Source organism: Myxine glutinosa, chromosome 7 (genome assembly GCF_964187855.1).
Source record: "Myxine glutinosa chromosome 7, kmMyxGlut1.1, whole genome shotgun sequence".
Lineage (NCBI taxonomy): Eukaryota > Metazoa > Chordata > Myxini > Myxiniformes > Myxinidae > Myxine > Myxine glutinosa.
The window spans coordinates 18,414,507-18,436,523 of record NC_136267.1 but is presented as its reverse complement, the minus strand read 5'-3'; the positions used below and the strand labels follow the sequence as shown (position 1 = coordinate 18,436,523).

The 22,017-nt window shown below is 48.0% G+C and overlaps 1 protein-coding gene across 1 annotated transcript; it reads left to right on the top strand.

Moving 5' to 3' along the window:
* The first annotated feature begins 198 nt into the window (after positions 1 to 198).
* On the top strand, positions 199 to 21,870 carry LOC137431024 (uncharacterized). Its single transcript, XM_078781328.1, has 6 exons — positions 199 to 736; positions 13,405 to 13,571; positions 13,673 to 13,867; positions 18,425 to 18,476; positions 18,587 to 18,934; positions 19,835 to 21,870. Exons 1-6 carry the CDS (start codon positions 268 to 270, stop codon positions 19,996 to 19,998), a joined length of 1,395 nt encoding a protein of 464 aa, XP_078637454.1. The 5' UTR covers positions 199 to 267; the 3' UTR covers positions 19,999 to 21,870.
* Positions 21,871 to 22,017: the final 147 nt, after the last annotated feature.

Genomic DNA, 22,017 nt, shown 5'->3' with positions numbered 1-22,017 from the left:
TATTCTATGAATACCATCTAGTTTATGTTATGTATTACAAGAGGAAATTAACATGTTAAAACGAATGTTTCTGAAATTCAAATGCTTTCTCATGAGAAAGGAAATCTGTTTGCAACGTGTGGTGAACACTTCCTCATTTAATCACGTTATGTTGAAGCACTAGGACACATCATGACCATCTGTTGGACACATCACGGTGCAGAAGTAAAATAAATTTTGTGGTTCGAGTTCAGTGATTCTGCTGCAGTGTTAGTAAACGGATCTGGGATGAGGGACTCGCTGCTGGTTTTGATGTTGATCCTTGGACAGTCCACCTGCTCGGTGCAGCCCGGGATTACCGTGCTGAGTGTATACGAGCACACCTGTGCGAACCTACCGTGTGATTGTGGGACTCGGGGATCTACCTGGGTCTGGTGGATGAGGGATGCAGATGTGGATGGAGTGGTTGATCAACAAATCAACTGTACTCGTACCAATTGCTACGATATCGACTGTGATCAAAAACAAAAAACGAAGATGAACCGTCATAAGATTTTACCAAACGGGGATCTTCAAATCTCTAAGGTGGAAAAGAGAGATTCTGGTCTCTACAGATGTCTGGATCAACCTCCCCAAGGAAGTGTAACGGAGTGTGATTCCACATCATCATTCTGTCCTTCAGGAGATCAAGAGGAAGAGTCAGCAGAGGGTGTTACTCCATCTTCATGTGGAGCAGCTCTACTCCTGCACATCTCAGGTAAATCTAGAGGTTTATTTCACATTTTACATCTGGAGACAAAAAATATTTTATCAGGGATTATCGTCGTGTTTCATGTGGAGGGAGGGCATGGGAAATCAAATGTATACCAAAGAATACACTGAAAGGTAAACATATGAATGGATATGGTAGCTGATGACATGACAGATTTGGGATTTCTGAGTCATGATGATGTTCATTTTAAGGAATATTGAGATTTGAACAAAATTAGGATCTTGAGATCTTTTCCCCAGCTTAGGTTGTCCTGCCAATTGTCCCATCAAATGCTCGTCGAGAGGTTTACACTTTTACAGTGTCATTTATAACCAAGTAATTCAATTTCATTCCTAAAAATAATTGTAATAACTAGAACGACACTTGGTAGCGTGTGTAGTCTCACATTTCATGCTCATTCTGAACAAAAATACAGTACCATCGTTATCTGACCACGATACTATCTTATCATCCATGCACCCTGTTTTGTCACATACATTTCCATTATCCGTAGCTTTATTGATGATTGATTAATTTATGGGATATTTAACATCCACTGTTGTGCACATAAAGGCTAAATTGAAACAACGAAGTTGAATATGAAAATAATTCAAACTATATTCACCTTGGCTCGTCGATCATCTGGGTGAAGTTTTGCATCGATCTGTTTGAGCCGTTCTGACGAGGAACGTCTTTATTCTCAATCCAATATGGCCACCAGATCACGTAACCGATGATATTAATTTAGTTCTTCACTCGGATCGAGTCGTAAATGAGATATGTGAAGTTTCAGACCATTCGGATGAGGATTTAAATTGAAACAATTATGGCTGATTGATGTTGATATCTCGTGCCTTCGATACGGTCTGGCACCCCGCTCTGCTCACCAAACTCTCCTCCTGTGGTATCCATGGAAATCTCCACGCATGGCTTGCGGACTTCCTTTCCCGTCGTAGTCAACGTGTGGCCCTGAATGCAATTCTCTGATATCCCCTTCCTGTTCAGGCCGGAGTTCCTCAAGGAAGTGTTCTGGGCCCTGTGCTCTTTTTGATCTTCATCAATGATCTTTCCGACTCTCTGGAAAATGCTCTCTATCCTTTTGCTGATGATGCCACTGTCTGCCACTCCATATCTCAACCCTCAGATCGGCAGGCAGCAGCCTCTTCACTCTTTGCGGACCTGGATAAAATCACAGACTGGTTAAACAAGTGGAACGTGTCTTTCAATCCTGACAAATCTCACACTCACTGTGTCTCTCCGAAAAGACCGTCTGGACAACCCTCCCATTTACTTTCTCAACAATCCTCTCCAAGAAGTTCTGTCACTCAAGCTTTTGGGTCTCACTATCTGCCATGATCTTTCCTGGGAAAACCGCATTTCCAAGCTGGCCTCCAAAGCCAGTCGCCAACTGAGCATCCTCCGTCGTGCGAAGTCCTTCCTTGGCACACCTGAGCTCCCTACATACAAGGCTTTCATCCGCAGCTCAATGGAATACTGCTCTCCACTCTGGGCTGGAGCTCCTGCCTCACACCCAGCTCGGCTTCACGCTGTAGACACCAAGAGGGTCTTTCACTCACTCACCACAGGCAGGTTGGTGGTCTTTCTGTCTTCTACCGACTCCTCTCCGGCCTAGCTCCCCCAGCTCTCTCTGTGCTGTGTCCCCCAAATATTCCTGCAGGACGCACAAGATCTGTCTGCAACTCTCTTACAGTGAAACTGCAAAAATCAAGACTCTCTGCTCACCTTCACTCTTTTATTACTCTTTTTTTTCCACCTCTGGAACAAACTCCCACAAGACTCTCCTCCCTCCAGGTCTTTAAAACAGCTGTTCCCCACCATCCCCCATACAAAACCTTAATCTTTTCTACCCCCGTTAATACACCCCAAATCCACATCTTTCAATCTTCGACTTCCTTCCTGAAATTCCTTGTAGTGTCAGTTTGTTTGGTACCGTGTACCCCTTCCCTTCTCCCCCCCCCCCTTCTCCCCCCTCCTCCCCCTGCCATCCCCGAGCCCTCTCCCTTCGAACAGATCTCCTGATGTCCCTGTCCTCTATTGTTGTGCTTGTGTGCTTCCCTCTCTCTCTCCACATCTTGTCGACTCCTCCCTTTATTGTTTTTTGTGTCCGTTTATGTTTTTTGCGTTTTATGTGCTAATGTATTGTTACGGTTTTTAGAACCTTCACTTGTAAAATAATAAGCCTTGTAAATAATTCCCTGTAAATATCCCCATCTTCCCAAAAGGTCAAAGATCGCACCCTAGATAGGCCACGAGCTACACATAGGACACCAGAGGATCTTCTTTAGTTATCTCATTAGTATGTGTTTCAGGTAAGGATCTGTTCCCAATAGTTTGACTCTGCGTTGTATTAATCAAATAACCTAGGCCCCTTCTCAAATTCCCATTCCAAATCATTTTGCGGCGTAATCTGCCCTCCAAATCATATTGCCCTACTCTGCCAGCCACAGCAAGACGCCATTACGCACGCGGTCAAGTTGGAGAAGAAGGGGGGTGGAGTGCCAGGAACATAGGCGTGGCCCCATCAACGCGTCACGAGGGGAGGTACCAATGAACCCTCGCGACCAATCCGGGCTGAGGCGTGTTCACCGTTGGGTGGACCCAAGGGCGCACGCGGGTTGATACGCGATGATGTAATAAAAGCGCGGCCGCGGACTACTTTGAGAGATGATCGGAGATGTGCCCGGGAGAACGAGAGAGCCAGATGAGCCCAGTGGATGGTAAGAGCAGATGAGCAAAACCAAAGAGAGAGAGAGAGAGGGTCGGTCCGCTCCCACGACGATAATAATCGCGCTGCTTGCCGGGTTTCGCCACGAACCAAAATGTGGACCGGAGTGGAGCGTGCACCTGGAGCAGGACCTCGACGCCTGCGCCATCTGCCGGACCTTCCTTCCCTGCCATCTGCCTGGACCCTTCTCTTCCTTCCCACCACCACCTTTTTGTGTAAGTCAGTTTGTGTTGTCCTGGGCGTGATATTTAAGACTGTTTAAGCTTGCCCTGTGTCCTTTTTCTCCTCTGCTTGTACATTCTTTCCCTTTCGTTTCTTCTTTTATTGTACAGCGTAGTAATAAATTATATTTGTTCTTCCTTACCTTCTGGTTTCCTCTCATCCGATCGCTTTCATGATTTCTCCATTGGGTAACTGTGGCACGATCAGAACCGCTCAGAATCGGGTTAGTCTTTTGTTAACGGCCCGAGTCGCAGCTCGCTTCGCTCGGCGTATCCATTAACGCTGCGGCTCGGGTGGAAATTATCTCCTCGCTTACGGCCGGTCTTAGTACGCAGGTATTTGGGACTTCATTGACCAATGACCCTGGCTACTACCGACCGGAAGTGATGTCATAGTTTCCAGGATCGGAGACGGCCAGTGTAAAAGACAAGGGGATTAACCCCCCCTTGGTAACGGGAGTGCCATACCCCAAATCCGCAACAGTATGTTTGATATGCTAGTTCTTAAACGAGCCTCGATCTTGTACACAAAAAAAAAAAAATGGCTGTAATACCACTTCACCAATTATGTCATAGTTATCACCATGCATACCACATGGGGAGTTGATGACATACCAAGTTTCAATCTTTTTAGTTGAGCCGTTTCAGAGAAAATTATGTCAAATATTTTTTCCTTGAATCCAATATGGCTGTCATGCCATGTGACCTAGAGTTATAAATAAAATATTCTCCATGGTGATTCCCTTCTGTGATTAAAGTTTTGTATCAATCGGACAAGCACTTACAGAAAATAATAAAATAAAAGTGAAAATATAAAGATGTGGACACAGACATACACAAACAGATAGACAAGCAGGGGCGTTGCAATGGTCTCGGAACCCGTTTAGGCGAGACTAATAAGTAAGGTGTGTTCGTAGAAAGGAAATAATCAAACTGTATAACATTTAAGAGGAGTAAGTATTGTTGTGATGTAATTTACTATATAAGAGAGCCATTGTTTGTCTGTGTGTCTGTCTGTGTGTGGGTCGCCATTTTTCTCAGATGGCTGAACGGATCTTGGTCAAACTTTCAGAGGTTCATCAGTGAGTGTCAGGGAGTATTTTGGCAAAACATTTATTTATTTATTTTAAAGTGCGTTTTTTGGATTTTTTTAAAAATCGCTCTGTAGTGCCAAAGCCTTTTTGATTAATGACAGTTATATACAAGTACACATTCACATGAATAAATCTTCACCTAAAACTATACAACATTTGAACACAAATAATCAAACTATTCCGGAAGTTGTCAAAGTTGGTGGGAAGGCTTCTTCTTCTTCCTGAACGTCATCATACATAACTCAGAAACGTGATGAACGGCACATTCACCAGAAAAAAATCAACAAAAAGGTAAAATGATGAATTTGTGATGGATTCTGATTTGGATGTAATTGCTTTTTCATTATATTTTCTCTCATTTCAAATATGTCAATGTTTCTTTTTCGCTTGAGCAACGCCAGGTACTCCAGCTACAAACACTTTTATACTTTACTCGGGGTACAAATACAACTTTGGCAGGGGGGTAACATAGGCTATGTGGCCGTGGCCTCATCCGGGGCTGTGGGGGACCAGGAGAGGGGCGTAAATGTGTACCGTGTAGTGCCACCTGGTGATGGTGGCAGAGGGTATTACAATTACCTTTTTTACCTGTGCAACACTGAGGTTATGAAGCACTATTTGCATGGGAAATTTTTTCGTCCTTCCCTTCCCCCTTCCCTTCCCCAAAACGGAGGGGCTTTTCAAAGCTCCCCCCCCCCCCACCACCCAAAGGATGTATATGTAGTCTATCTTTCCCCTCCCTCTCCCCTCAACTCCCCCCTCCCTCTCCTACTTCCTTTCCTGTTACTAATCGCACAAAGCAAGGCTGTGTCCTAGTTCCCCTATTATTTAAGCATTGTGTTTTCCTCTGTTTCATAATACCTTCAACTATTGCACCCAGGGAGGGGCAGGGGAAGGGGAGGGGAAGGGGAGGGGGAGGAGAAGGGGAGGGGGAGGAGAAGGGGAAGGGGAAGGGGAGGGGAAGGGGAGGGGAGGGGAGAGGAGGGTGTTGATGATCCAGTTTCGCACCGACGGAAGTGCCTTTAATTTGCAGCATCTGTAGGCCAAGTCCAGAATCACGGAAATGCTGCTCCATGATCTACTTTTCGATGACTGCGCACTCTTCAGTCATAATCTCGAAGATATGCAGTTTATTATCAACTCCTCCACGCAATCTGCTCGTCGCTATGTCCTTCAAATCAGCCTCTCGCACTTTTTGTCCACCACGTGACCGTTTACCAAATTTAAGTTGTCCAAAGAAAGAGCTCTTGGTATTCCATGGTCTTCCATGTGTGTGAGGTGTCCTGACCAGCGAAGCTAGGCTTGTATCAGGAAATACTCAATTCATTGGATCCGGTCTTGGTGTTCGGTACATTACCTCGCCAGGTGATGCCGAGAAGCTTGCGTCGGCTTCGCATATGGAATTGACCAAGATGTTTGATATGGTCATGATTAAGGTGTCCAAGATTAGCGTCCGTACAGGAGTGTCGATAAGAAAACGGCACGATAGACACTGATCTTGGTGTCCAGGTGAATGCCACGTCCATGCTAAAGGTGATATGCCAATCTTCCAAAGAACACACGTTACATCATCGTCAATCATTGCATTTTGAGAGAGGACACCTCCAAGGTAGCAGAACTTACCGACAACTTTGAGTGGTGTCATCGATGGTAATGGATGGGATGGTATACACACCTTGTGGTCTCGGCTGAAGCATGGCCTCGGTATTCTTAAGTTCACACTCGAGATTCCTACAATATCGGGACTCTAGTTTAAACCGCATCCAGGTTATCCAGCGTATCCAGGTTATCCAGGTTATTCAGGATATCCAATGTGTCCAGGTTATCCAGGGTATCCAGGTTATTCAGGATATCCAAGGTGTCCAGGGTATCCAGGTTATACAGGGTATCCAACGTGTCCAGGTTATCCAGGGTATCCAGCGTATCCAGGTTATCCAGGGTATCCAGCGTATCCAGTGTATCCAGGGTATCCAGAGTATCCTGGGTATCCAGGTTATCCAGCGTATCCAGATTATCCAGGTTATCCAGCGTATCCAGATTATCCAGGGTATCCAGCGTATCCAGCGTATCCAGAGTATCCTGGGTATCCAGGTTATCCTGGGTATCCAGGTTATTCAGGGTATCCAGGTTATCCTGGGTATCCAGGGTATCCAGCGTATCCAGGTTATCCAGCGTATCCAGGTTATCCAGCGTATCCAGGGTATCCAGGTTATCCTGGGTATCCAGGTTATTCAGGGTATCCAGGTTATCCTGGGTATCCAGGGTATCCAGATTATCCAGGGTATCCTGGGTATCCAGGGTATCCAGCGTATCCAGGTTATCCAGCATATCCAGGTTATCCAGCATATCCAGGGTATCCAGGTTATCCTGGGTATCCAGGTTATTCAGGGTATCCAGGTTATCCTGGGTATCCAGGGTATCCAGCGTATCCAGGTTATCCAGCGTATCCAGGGTATCCAGCGTATCCAGGGTATCCAGCGTATCCAGGTTATCCAGCGTATCCAGATTATCCAGGTTCAAATCGTGTTTGGTTAAAATACGAACCTGTTCAACATGAATATGCGAAACTAATTACAGGATAAATTATTAATTGAGAAACAGATCAATTGGATTCACTTTCGTGAAATTAAATAAAGTACATTTCACTGAAATTAAATACTCGATGGTAATTAAAAAATTACTAAATAGTACAGGTACATTGCATCCCCCCAAAAAACATGTTTATTTTGTTAGATTTTTAATGTTTTTCCACCTTTTTCAATACCAGAGGAATCGCTGTGAGTGGTTTATGCTTATGGGTGAATGAAGGTGTAAATAAGCGTGACACATGATCAGAATTGCCATTTAATATAACTGAAGGGCACCTTGTGCTGGTAAAGGGCACCATGTGGTGCAGCATTTCGGAACAACAGGTTTCCTTATGAAGGAAACCAATATGGCGATCACATGTCCATTTACTTTGGGGATGATAAATACCCGGTTCACGTGATAGAACTTACCATGTTCCAAACATGCTTGGTGTGTGGGTCCAGGAGGTGTATTGGTATTGGGACGTTGTTTGGATGTTTACCCACAGTTTCTATGTTGCACCATCTTTCGGTAGTAAGGTTGTCAGCTCGTTATACATAGTAAGCTCGTTATACATAGTAAGCTCGTTATACATAGTAAGCTGGTCATACAAAGTAAGCTCGTTATACATAGTAGGCTCGTTATACATAGTAATGTAGCGGTTACCGCTGGATGTACATAATCGCCTTGCACCGGCCAGAACACGGCCAGACGCGCCTCTCCCGGGCATGCCCGGACTCACTGTTCCCGAGCACGCCCGAACCTCCCGGGCACTCCCGGTCTCGTCTTTCCCGGGCTCGCCCAGAGCGTCCGGGCATGCCCGCTATCGCCTTTCCAGGGCTCGCCCAGAGCGTCCGGGCATGCCCGCTATCGCCTTTTCAGGGCTCGCCCAGAGCGTCCGGGCATGCCCGCTATCGCCTTTCAAGTGCTCGCCCAGAGCGCCCGGGCACGCCCAGCCTCGACTTGCCAGGCCGCAGCCAAACACGCCCGGGCAGGTCCAGACTCGCCTTTCCAAGGCTCGCCCTTGATACCCGGGCATGCCCGGTATAGCTTTTGCCGGGCAAACTTCCCGACATAAATGTGTATATATATTGTTGCCCGATAAACGGGCTTGTCAGAATACCTGAGCTGTTTTGTTTCAATAAAGCAACTCGGACGAATTCCGTCTTTGGTCGCGTCAATTCTTTCGACTCGCATTGGAGCGCAGTTCCTTCATTGGTGACCTACCGACATGGATACGGCAGTAACGCTTAAACTGCCTACCTTCTGGGAGGCTCACGCGGCTGTTTGGTTCGCCCAGGCGGACTCCCAGTTCGCCCTGCGAGGCATCACCGCGGACGACACCCGCTTCCACCATGTTGTGGCGGCGCTCGGTTCCGCCACCGCGGCCCGCGCCTTGAGCCTCCTCCAGCACCCGCCGGCTGCTGACAAATACGACGCGCTGAAGACGCTCCTCCTCGGCGCTTTCGCCCTCTCACCGGCAGCACGCGCACGGCGCCTGCTTGACCTGTCCGAGCTCGGCGATACGCGCCCGTCCGAGCGCATGGACTATATGCTCTCGTTGCTCGGCGAGCACTCTCCGGCATTCCTGTTCCGGGAGCTGTTCCTCCGTCAGCTGCCTAACCCGGTACGCCTCGCCCTGGCTGGCACGTTGATCACGGATTCCCGCGCCCTCGCCAGGGAAGCCGATAAGATCTCCTCGGCGGGCCAGCACATCGGCGCGGTTACCTGGAGCCCGCCGCCGTCCGAGGCGACGCCCACGACGCCCGAGCGCCCTGCGCGGTTGGAGGCCGAACTGCCGGTGCAACTGGCGGCCGCCACGCCACACCGCCCGCTTCCGACACGACGGCCGGGGCCTCCACCTGACCGGGCGTGGTGTTATTACCACGCCAGGTTCGGACACAAGGCTCGGAAGTGCCGGCCCCCGTGCACTTTCGGCAGGTCGGGAAACGGCCGGGCCGGCGTTCATTCCCAGCCATGAGCGCCGGCCACTCGGGCAACTTGCTGTTTATTCGGGACAAAGCGTCTGGACGGCGTTTCCTGTGCGACACCGGCGCCCAACTGAGCGTCATACCTGCCTCCGAGCAGGACAGGCTGGACGCAGTTTGCGGCCCCTCTTTGGTCGCTGCTAATGGCTCGGCCATACGCACTTTCGGCCCACGCGTCGTCACCCTCTGCTTCGGCAGCCAGCGCTTTCAATGGACTTTTGTTACCGCCAGCGTCCCCGTGGCTTTGCTGGGCGCCGACTTCCTCTGCGCGCACGGGCTGCTGGTCGACGTCAAACGACGTCGCCTTGTCCACGCCGAGACCTTCAGCTCCCTGGCGTGCACAATGAGCAGCTCCGCGCCGACCGAACTGGCATGCGCCCTCCCAGCAACGAACGAGTTCGCTCGCCTGCTCGTGGAATTCCCGGCCCTCACGCGGCCGACGTTTTCGGCCGTCGCGGTGCGGCACGGGATCGAGCACCACATACCCACTACGGGCCCGCCGGTCTACGCCAGGGCCCGCCGCCCCGACCCAGCCAAGCTCGCCGTGGCAAAGACCGAATTCGACGCGTTGGAGCACCTCGGCATCGTGCGGCGCTCCGATAGCGCGTGGGCCTCGCCACTGCACATCGTGCCAAAGCCGGGGGGTGGATGGCGCCCGTGTGGCGACTACCGCCGTCTCAATGACGCTACCACCCCCGACAGGTACCCGATCCTGCATATTCAGGACTTTTCCACCCGTTTGGCGGGACGGGTCATCTTTTCGAAAATTGACCTGATACGGGGCTACCACCAGGTACCTGTCCGGGTGGCCGACGTCCCGAAGATGGCCGTCATCATGCCGTTCGGCCTGTTCGAATTTTTGCGGATGCCGTTTGGCCTCAAGAACGCGGCCCAGGCGTTCCAGCGCTTGATGGACGGCGTGCTGCGTGACCTGCCGTTTCTTTTCGTCTATCTGGACGACATCCTCGTCGCCAGCACGTCGCCACCACGTCGCCAGCACCTCCTCCACCTCCGAACACTGTTCGGTCGCCTCAGCGAGCACGGCTTAATTGTCAACCCGGTCAAATGCCACTTCGGCGCGACGACCATTGACTTTTTGGGCCACCGCATCACCAAGACCGGGGCCGTGCCGCTGCCGACCAAGGTCGAGGCCATCACCACGTTCCCGCATCCCCGTTCCATCAAGGCCCTCCAAGAGTTCCTCGGCATGGTGAATTTTTATCACCGATTCGTGCCCCGCGCTGCTCAGCTCATGCGGCCCCTTTACGAGGCCCTCCGGGGCAAGCCGGCCAAGCATGACATTGTTTGGTCCGCGGCCATGGACGCGGCCTTTGCCAGTGCCAAACGGGCCCTCGCCGACGCAACGCTGCTGGCTCACCCGGTGCTCAACGCGCCCATCGCCCTCACTACGGACGCCTCCAACTACGCGGTGGGCGCCGTCCATGAGCAATGGGTGGACGGGGTTTGGCAGCCACTCGCTTTTTTCAGCCGGCAACTCCGGCCGAACGAGTTAAACTACAGCATGTTCGACCGCGAGCTGCTCGGGCTATTCCTGGCCGTTCGCCATTTCCGACACCTCCTGGAGGGCCGCCCGTTCACGGCTTTCGTCGACCACAAGCCGTTGGTCTACGCAATGGCTAAGGTCACGGAGCCGTGGTCGGCCCGCCAGCAGCGCCACCTCTCCGCCGTGTCGGAGTTCACCACGGACATCCAGCACGTCGCCGGCAAAGACAACGCCGTGGCCGACTGCCTTTCGCGGGCCAGCGCGAACGCGGTCCACCTCGGCGTGGACTTCACGCTCATGGCGGCCGACCAGACCACTGACACCTCGGTGCAGGCACTCCGCGTGGCGGACACGGGCCTCCGCCTGGCCGACATCCCCTGCGCGGGCACCGTCCTGCTCTGCGACGTCTCCCAGGGCCAGCCTCGCCCCATCGTGCCCGTTTCCTGGCAGCGCCGCATCTTCGCCTCCATCCACGGCCTTTCTCACCCGGGCCGGAAAGCTTCTCAGAAGCTGGTGTCAGCGCGTTTCGTCTGGCACGGCCTTCGACGAAACATCCGCGACTGGGCCAACGCCTGCACGGCCTGCCAGCGAGCCAAGGTCCACCGCCACACCCAGGCCCCGCTGGCACCTTTCGCCGTGCCTGAACGGCGTTTTGACCACGTCCACGTGGACCTGGTGGGTCCCCTGCCCCCCTCGCGGGGGTTCACCCACCTACTCACCATGGTGGACAGGACCACCAGGTGGCCGGAGGCTGTGCCCCTCACCTCCACCACCACCGCCGACGTGGCGCAGGCGTTCATCGCCACCTGGGTCGCGCGCTTCGGCGCACCAGCGGACATCTCGTCCGACCGCGGCCCACAGTTCACGTCTGAGCTTTGGGGTGCGGTCGCCCGTTCGTTGGGGGTCACGCTGCACCGCACCACGGCCTACCACCCCCAAGCCAATGGGTTGTGCGAGCGGTTTCACCGCTCCATGAAGGCCGCACTCATGGCCGGCCTTCAGGACGACGGTTGGGCCGACCGGCTGCCGTGGGTCCTTTTGGGCCTTCGCACGGCCCCCAAGGAAGACCTCCAGGCATCCGCCGCCGAGCTCGTCTACGGCCAGCCACTCCGCGTCCCGGGCGAATTCGTGCCTGATGCTACCAGTCCCTGGTCCGCCGCTCGCCAGCGCTCGGACCTCCAGGAGGCCGCCCGACGATTTGCCCCCGTGCCGACGTCCCGCCACGGTGGCCCCCAGTCCTACGTCCCCCCGGCGCTTCGCACAGCGGAGTACGTCTTTGTGCGTCATGACGTGCACCGGGGGCCACTCCGGCCGCCGTACGACGGGCCCTTCCGGGTCCTGCGATGGGGCGACAAGTCTTTCATCGTCGACTTCGGCGGCCGGCCGGACCGGATTTCTGTGGACCGCCTCAAACCGGCGCACATGGACGTCGACCGACCACCACGGTTGGCCCTTCCTCCGCGGCGAGGCCGCCCCCCGTCCACAGTTCCCCCCGCTCGACCACCCACCACCACGTCAGACCCCTCCCCACGACCCTCCAGGGGTCGCTTCGGCTGGGTCATCCGGACCCCCCTTAAATTGACCCTGCCGGTGCAGGTCGATTCTGGAGGGGCGTGTGTAGCGGTTACCGCTGGATGTACATAATCGCCTTGCACCGGCCAGAACACGGCCAGACGCGCCTCTCCCGGGCATGCCCGGACTCACTGTTCCCGGGCACGCCCGAACCTCCCGGGCACGCCCGGTCTCGTCTTTCCCGGGCATGCCCGCTCTCGCCTTTCCAGGGCTCGCCCAGAGCGTCCGGGCATGCCCGCTATCGCCTTTCCAGGGCTCGCCCAGAGCGTCCGGGCATGCCCGCTATCGCCTTTCCAGGGCTCGCCCAGAGCGTCCGGGCATGCCCGCTATCGCCTTTTCAGGGCTCGCCCAGAGCGTCCGGGCATGCCCGCTATCGCCTTTCAAGTGCTCGCCCAGAGCGCCCGGGCACGCCCAGCCTCGACTTGTCAGGCCGCAGCCAAACACGCCCGGGCAGGTCCAGACTCGCCTTTCCAAGGCTCGCCCTTGATACCCGGGCATGCCCGGTATAGCTTTTCCCGGGCAAACTTCCCGACATAAATGTGTATATATATTGTTGCCCGATAAACGGGCTTGTCAGAATACCTGAGCTGTTTTGTTTCAATAAAGCAACTCGGACGAATTCCGTCTTTGGTCGCGTCAATTCTTTCGACTCGCGTTGGAGCGCAGTTCCTTCAGTAAGCTCGTTATACATAGTAAGGTCGTCATACATAGTAAGCTCATTATACATAGTAAGCTCGTTATACATAGTAAGCTGGTTATACATAGTAAGCTGGTTATACATAGTAAGCTCGTTATACATAGTAAGCTAGTTATACATAGTAAGCTGGTTATACATAGTAAGCTGGTTATACATAGTAAGCTTGTTATACATTGTAAGCTGGTTATCCATAGTAAGCTCGTCCTGATTGTTTATTAAAGTAAAAATTACATTGAACACCATGTTTAACATCCGGGATATTAACGATGTGCGATTTCCATCAGATTCCCCCCAGGAAGCGAAGGATTACAAGATTTACATCAAAACAGTAAATGCTTATTGGGCTGGCACAGGTGCCAACGTTTATATCACGATCTGTGGAGGATTGAAGTGTTTGAGATCTCATCATCTTAATCATTCAACATATGACATTCCTTTTGAAGCGGGTCAGGTAATTATTCACACACACTTTAACAAGGTAGATAGAATATTAATAAACATGTTAATGCCCGACCAGGTGAGATGTTACCTGCTGTACACGTGTTTCTACAGGTAGATCTTTTCACTGTGCGGTCCCTTCACCTGGGGAACCTGGAAAATGTAACAATCCGGCACGATGGGAGTGGATATCATTCCAGCTGGTTACTCGAGAACATCAAAATCGCCGAAACATTCTCCGGACTCGAACAAACATTTACCTGTTCGTGTTGGATTTATAGAAACGATCCTAAAACCCTCTATCCCCAGGTAATCTTACATTATTCCACAAATAACAAATGGAATCTCGATCTTTTAACTTCCTCTCCCAAGATCACGTGTTTCTCAATCCTCTCCACCGTCATGAATGAAGTGAATTTAGAAAATGAATGAATCACTGTACAAAGATCGGAATTACTTTTTTGTTATTTTTAATTTTTTTTTCGTAATGGAACTGACACACACACACACACACACACACACACACACACACACACACACACACACACACACACACACACACACACACACACACACACCTTGGAGACCTGCAACTCCGAAAGACCTTGAGGTTGATCGTGTATCGGACGTGCTGCGTGCATCCTCGAACGATCATAACTCCCAAGGTGAGGAGCTTCTCCCGATGAACCGATGAAGGGCAGGGGAAGGGAAAAGTCTTCAACGAAACCGGGCAGGTGAAACATTGTCACCGACGCACCTTGGAGCAGGTGGGGAAGGGAACACTTTTCGACAAACGAAACGTGTGTTGGAAATAAAGTAGAATAAAAGGAATTATGGGACACAGCCCCTTGTACTTAGTCTCTGCGGCCGCACCGAGCAGCCAGAATACTCGCTCAAAATAAAGAAGCCTGCACCACCTCTCCTGAGAAGACCAACTCACAAGGGGACAGGTATTTGGACCCAGCCAATAGGCTTCCTGTCTTAAAAAAAAAGATGGAGCTCGACCAAAGAACCTAAAAAACGAATGTTGGAACATGGAGGAGAAGGATGCCATTTACGACTGTAAGGTAGGTGGTCTTTCTGTCTTCTACCGACTCCTCTCCGGCCTTGCTCCCCCAGCTCTCTCTGTGCTCTGTCCCCCAAATATTCCTACAGGTCGCACAAGATCTGCCAGCAACCCTCTGATGGTTAAACTGCCGAAATCTCGGCTCTCTGCTCACCTTCACTCTTTCATTCCTCTTTTCTCCCGCCTGTGGAACAAACTCCCACACTCCCTTCAATCCCTCTCCTCCCTCCAGGTCTTTAAAACAGCTGTTCACCACCATCTCTTATCTTCCCCCATCCATAACCTTGATCTTTTCTACCCCCACTAATTCACCCCAGATCCACCTTGTTTGAAATTCCAACTTATTTCCTGGAAATCCTGGCAGTGTCCATATGTTTATACCTCTCCCACCCCCCCCCCTTCACATGCCTCCCCCCCTTCACATGCCTCCCCCCCTTCACATGCCTCCCCCCCAAAGCCCTCTCCCTCCCACAGATCTCTCGATGTCTCCATGTCTCTCGGTCCCTGCTCTCAAATGTTGTGTTTGTGTCCTTCCCCCTCTCTCCCCATCTTGTCTACCGCTCCCGATGTTATTTGTTTTATGTGTCTGTTTGTCTTTCTGTGTGATTAATGTTCGCTCTCTCACGAGCCTCGATCTTGTATACAACAACAACAACAACAACAAAAAAAAAAAAAAAAGAAAAAAAAAAAAAGTCTATTCAAGACAAGAACAGTGACGGTTGGCCGGTAGGGGAGCTAGATTCATGGACCAGCTGAAGACCAGATTGACCACCAGAGCAGAGACGGCAACATCCAACAAATTAGAAAGAGTTGCGTTAACAGCAAATACATTCCTAAATTAAAATAAAATAAAAGAGATGGCAGTGAAGGCCAGAACAGGATGGGAGCCGAACACTCGTCAGGCTAGACTGAGTGATGGTGGAAAAGAGACCACAATGGATCGCAGGGAAGGGCTTCGTGACGAAGCAAGGGTTTGGAATGCGAAGCGTCACTGGGGACCCAGGAAAGGCGAGGTGAGACAGAGGGGGAGGAGACACAGAATCACTATAATGTGGAGGGGGGGGGGGGGGGGGGAAACAGGGTGAAAACACCGACACAGTTGGAGGTGATGAAAACGAGAATGGCACATGACAACAGGCAGAAGGACGGAGGGGAACAGAGAGGTGAAGAGGAAGGTGAGGATGATGAAGACCAGCAAAGATTGGAAGAAGAGCTGGCAAACAAATTAGCGGAGATGAGATTGATAGTGGAGACAGAAGGATGGTGTTCTTTGGGTGTGCTGTGTTGTGTTTGTGCCAAACGTAACATTTTCCATTTCGGACAAAAAGTTCCATCTTGGTTTCGTCAGACGACAACATGTTTTGCCACTTGGCTTCAGAATCTCTGGAGTTGTTTTTTGCATACCTCAAACAGGACTCAAGGTGGGCTTTTTTGAGTAATGGCTTCCTTCTTGCCCCCCTACCATACAGGCCAGACTTGTGGAGTGCTTGGAATATTGTTGTCACATACACACAGTGAATAGCCTTTGCTATAAAGGCCTGTAGCTCTTTCCAAGTTGCCATTGGCCTCCTGGTGGCCTCTCTGATCAGTCTCCTGATCCAGAGACCCAGCTGACCAAGCAGCAGTTCACCTCACCCAAAACTCGACATGTCTTCCAGAAGACTGGAAAGACACATCAAGCCCACGGGCCAAGGAGATGAGGCAATAAAACTCCTCAGCCTTGAACTCCCGCGCTTCCAACAAAACCGTCCGACCAAATACCTCACCTGGCAGAACGGGTCCCTCCTTTATATATTTGAACCTGAGACAGTTATGACGCCTGCTCGCCATGCCGGAGTCCTATGGAGGAGCAGGGGACAACACTGGGAATGACGGGTGGGGGAGATGGAGGCGCGGGGCTACCTACCTGTCTGGAGGGTGAGGCGCCAAACAGGAGGAAGGCCAGGGAAAAGCAGGAAAGGAGAGACAAACGAAAACGTAGGACATATAAGGTCAAGAAAGGAAAATAACATGCAGACAAGACAGGAAAATAAAGAAAAACACGCAGGACAAACAAGGTCAAGAAAGGAAAATAACATGCAGACAAGACGGGGAAATAAAGAAAAACACGCAGGACAAACAAGGTCAAGCAAGGAAAATCACATGCAGACAAGACAGGAAAATAAAGAAAAACACGCAGGACAAACAAGGTCAAGAAAGGAAAATAACATGCAGACAAGACAGGAAAATAATGAAAAACACACAGGACAAACAAGGTCAAGAAAGGAAAATAACATGCAGACAAGATGGGAAAATAAATAAAAAACACGCAGGACAAACAAGGTCAAGAAAGGAAAATAACATGCAGACAAGACAGGAAAATAATGAAAAACACACAGGACAAACAAGGTCAAGAAAGGAAAATAACATGCAGACAAGACGGGAAAATAAAGAAAAACACGCAGGACAAACAACGTCAAGAAAGAAAAATAACATGCAGACAAGACGGGGAAATAAAGAAAAACACGCAGGACAAACAAGGTCAAGCAAGGAAAATCACATGCAGACAAGACTGGAAAATAAAGAAAAACACGCAGGACAAACAAGGTCAAGAAAGGAAAATAACATGCAGACAAGACAGGAAAATAAAGAAAAACACACAGGACAAACAAGGTCAAGAAAGGAAAATAGCATGCAGACAAGACGGGAAAATAAATAAAAATACACAGGACAAACAAGGTCAAGAAAGGAAAATAACATGCAGACAAGTCGGGAAAATAATGAAAAACACACAGGACAAACAAGGTCAAGAAAGGAAAATAGCATGCAGACAAGACGGGAAAATAAATAAAAATACGCAGGACAAACAAGGTCAAGAAAGGAAAATAACATGCAGACAAGTCGGGAAAATAAAGAAAAACACGCAGGACAAACAAGGTCAAGAAAGGAAAATAACATGCAGACAAGACAGGAAAATAAAGAAAAACACGGACAAACAAGGTCAAGAAAGGAAAATAACATGCAGACAAGACGGGAAAATAAATAAAAATACGCAGCACAAAGAAGGTCAAGAAAGGAAAATAACATGCAGACAAGACAGGAAAATAAAGAAAAACACGCAGGACAAACACAACAAAGCTCTCAAGGTGATCAAGGTGGACACCAAAGCACCCCTCCCTTGCCCCCTGCTCACCACAACAAAAACTGGCCTGTAAAATGCACAACCCAGCAAAGGAAACCTACAGGAACAGCGGATTTTATTCTGAAATAATCAGAATCACTGCAATTTAACACAGGTGGAAGGTAATTAACTTGGTGTGTGATTTTGAAGTTGATTTGTTACATCTCAGATAATTTACAATTGCTATTATAAGGGGGGGGGGGGGGGGGGTGGACACTTGTCCAACCAAGATATTCTAATTTTGCATTTTTAATTAATTTTCTGAAATTTGTGGAATTCGTTTTTGACTTGGAAGTTCTGGGGTACGATGTGTAAATGAAGGAGGAAAAGGTCTGATTTAATGCATTTTCATTCCAGGCTGAGAGGCAACAAGAGATGAAAAATTAGAAAGGGGGTGTAGACTTTCTATAGGCAGTGCACATCCTCAGAGCAATGTAAACATTCGGTTTGGAGAGGGTGCGGATTTTGTAAACAGTTCAACCGGTGGTGCTGGAGAAGGACAGATGGGAGAGGGAGAGGAGAAACCGAATCTGTTTCATGTACTAATTCTTGTTTGCCTTTTACAATATCAATAACTTGTATTTTCCATCACTTCACCACATCTGGGTGTTGTTGCTCCCTCTCTATTATTTAATTTCAGATTCCCAGGTCATGTGACCCTTTGGATGACAGAGAACCGAAGAAACCAACCGGTGCGTTTTGTGGATTCTCATTCGGGGATTTGATGCCGTTTTTCAAAGCATTTTGGGAAAGATGTTATTGGTGGAAATAACGATTGTAATTTCCTTGTTTCCCATTGTAGTTCCCAACCCTCTCAGGGGAATTCCTCTCCTCTCTTGTGAGATACAAAAGCCAAACAGTAACAAGTTCTCACTGCTGTGGATGTTTCGAAGTACTGAAGGCCACGACCAGGTGATCGCAGTGGCCGGAACACAGGCAGACATCCTTACCTCCTGTCTGGGGAAGAGTGAACAGAAAAACCATGGAATGCTGGAACCTGGACAGGATTCCTGTCCAGAAAGCTCCCACTGCTTGCTGCCTCCATTTGGTGTAACGAGGGATGAACTCGAGAGATACTGGTGCCTGATTGGTCCCGGAGAGGATGGAACATGGACACAGCAGGTCCTCTCTGTACTTTCATTCACACCTGGTAAGATGGAACTCGCTGATCATTACCACCCAGTGATCATGCTCTATTAAGGTTCTTCATTATAAGAAACCATCTTTGTTCATAATTACCCTGAAAGTGGCAACACCTTCTCTCTCTCTTATAATTTCCTTTTCCTAGTTACCCTCGCCAGAGGAGCGGGTTTTGCATTTGAGTCCGTTTGTTTGTTTGTTTGTCTGTCTGTCTGTCTGCACAGAATAAATATGATTTTATCTGCAACACTTGGTCCGATTGACAGGAAATTTTCACCAGAGGGCAACTCCACCTGTAGAATTATTTTGATGATAATTATGACGTCATAGGTCACGTGGTTCGGCCGCCATCTTGGAAAAACCGAAAAAAATTGCACCTCCATATCTCCGAAAGTGCTGAATAGAAAAAATTGAGACACGGCTCATTGTAAAGAACTCTCCATGGGGAATAAAATATGTTGATGATGATGTCATCGGTGCTTCCATTATGACGTCATAATTCGACAAGTACAAAACTTCATCCAATCAAGATGAAATTTCTTGAGCATCAAGGAAGAAATTAGTTTTGAAAACAAATAATGATGACGTCATCGGTCACGTGGTTTGGCCGCCATATTTGTTTCACACTAAAGCCTTAAAAACCACTGAAAATACATCCTGGCGAGGGTTTGCAATCTCTGATTGCTCTTTTTCTTGTTTAAAATGAGAAGTCCTGATAGCGAAGTATTTTGGGAGTGAACAATATTTTTTCTAAGATGAATAATATCAGGTAATAATTGTTTATTTGGTAAAAAGTTGAACAGGTATGGTGTTTTATTATTACCAATGATTTACCATTTAGTGCAGTTTATCCTTGGTTTAGTGACCGCATCTTCCATGATTGTTATCCTGATGGGTTTTCTGATTATAGGAAACCAAAACGGATCCACAACGGTGGAAGAGACCAACGACCCATCACCATTCTCCGGATGCGGACCTGCTCTCATTGCAGCAATCACCATCAATGTTCTCGCTCTCTTCCCATTCACCATGGTTGTTTTCCTTGCTAAACGTTATCGTGAAGAATGTTTGTAGAAACATCTTTAAGATGTGATCACAAAGTCATCAATGTTTTTCCATCTCTCCATATGTGAGTGTTTTTTTAATGAGAAGACATTTGTTTTTATAAATGTTCAGGAAGTAGTTGTTAAAACATCAACACAAACATGATACTTCTCACCTCCGCCCGTGAAGATGGATGGAGGTTATGTTTTCACCCCTGTCTGTCTGTCTGTTTGTTTGTTTGTTTGTTTGTTTATATGTCTGTCTGTCTGTGAACAAAATATCTAAAAGAGTTGTGGATGTATTCGGACGAAATTTGGCAGAGAGGTGGCGTATGTGACGAGGATGAAATGATTCGATTTTGGTGAAGATCTGGATTTGAACAGTACAATTTTTAAAGTGATTCTTCACCATTGAGAGATGGGGCCAAAAACGATACTTCGCAGGATATTTTTAAAAGTTATGGACGAGTTATGACTAAACATGGTGGACGAGTTGATTCGGTAACGAGAACAAGCAGATTAGATTTGGGTTCAGGTCCGAATCCACACCCGGTCTATCATTGGGATACAAAAAGTAAACTGTTCAGCCTGGCGGAGGTATGCGCTCTAGCGAGTGCCGTTCTAGTTTGATATGAAACTTGTGGGAATTATGCTTGAGCTCTATTTGCTCTTTCGTTGTGAAATTGTTGATTGTTTTCAGGTATTATTTCTTTTTGTAATAATAAAGGACATGTTTGTGGGTTGCAGCGTGCAGATGGAAAACAATTTAAGGTCAAATGCACATCCACAAACCAACATTGTACGATTTGGAACAATACAAGCTGTACATTGTGCTATTAATATCAATACAAACTATAAATTGCATTATATAGAACAATACAAGCTATACATTGTGTTATTAATATCAATACAAACTATAAATTGCATTATATAGAACAATACAAGCTATACATTGTGTTATTAATATCAATACAAACTATAAATTGCATTATATGGAACAATACAAGCTATACATTGTGTTATTAATATCAATACAAACTATAAATTGCATTATATAGAACAATACAAGCTATACATTGTGTTATTAATATCAACACAAACTATGAATTGTATTATATAGAACAATACAAGCTATGCATTGTGTTATTAATATCAATACAAACTATGAATTGTATTATATAGAACAATACAAGCTATACATTGTGTTATTAATATCAATACAAACTATAAATTGTATTATATAGAACATTACAAGCTATACATTGTGTTATTAATATCAATACAAACTATAAATTGTATTATATAGAACAATACAAGCTATACATTGTGTTATTAATATCTATACAAACTATAAATTGTATTATATAGAACATTACAAGCTATACATTGTGTTATTAATATCAATACAAACTATGAATTGTATTATAGAGAACAATACAAGCTATACATTGTATTACAAAGAACAATTATCAAATAAGGTATTGAAACCATTTTCATTTTGTAATTTGGTAATTAATGCTTAATTAAACAAGACGAAAAGTCTAACAGCGGCGTAGCCGGGCTTGTAATCTTACTACAATTCACCAAATGTCTGTCCATCTGTCCGTCCGTCTGGCCGTTCCCAGGTACCGAAAAAACGGCTGAACCGATCGCAACGAAATTTTGGGTGGGTAATCCTGGGATCCCCTGGAGTAAAATCTGCTATACTGTTTTCCAATTTTTTTTTTAATTTTCCCAATTTTTCAGTTTTTCCAAACACGATGGAATAATATTTACCGATATGAACAGTGATGTGACTTTTATTGAAATTCTACAAATATTGTTTAGATTTTGATGATTTGTGTGTGATATGATTTCACGGATGTTTATATAAATTGTTTAAAATAAAAAAGCTTTCAATTTCTGATATTTTACCTTTTCATTTGGGCCTCCCAATTGAAGCCCCGCCCGTAGGGTGGGTACCGTTCCTAGAATATTATAAACCACAAACACACATGTTTTTGAGGTGTTCTTCCAAGCATTTCCTGTAAGGTGTCAAGGTTTCCATGCC

What these genes read in the sequence shown, in the direction of transcription:
- LOC137431024 (XM_078781328.1), top strand. Translation starts at nt 268, where the DNA reads ATGAGGGACTCGCTGCTGGTTTTGATGTTGATCCTTGGACAGTCCACC. An exon ending in CTAAAACCCTCTATCCCCAG is followed by an intron (nt 13,868 to 18,424) that starts GTAATCTTACAT and finishes ATTTAATTTCAG; the next exon opens with ATTCCCAGGTCATGTGACCC. An exon ending in AGAACCGAAGAAACCAACCG is followed by an intron (nt 18,477 to 18,586) that starts GTGCGTTTTGTG and finishes TTCCCATTGTAG; the next exon opens with TTCCCAACCCTCTCAGGGGA.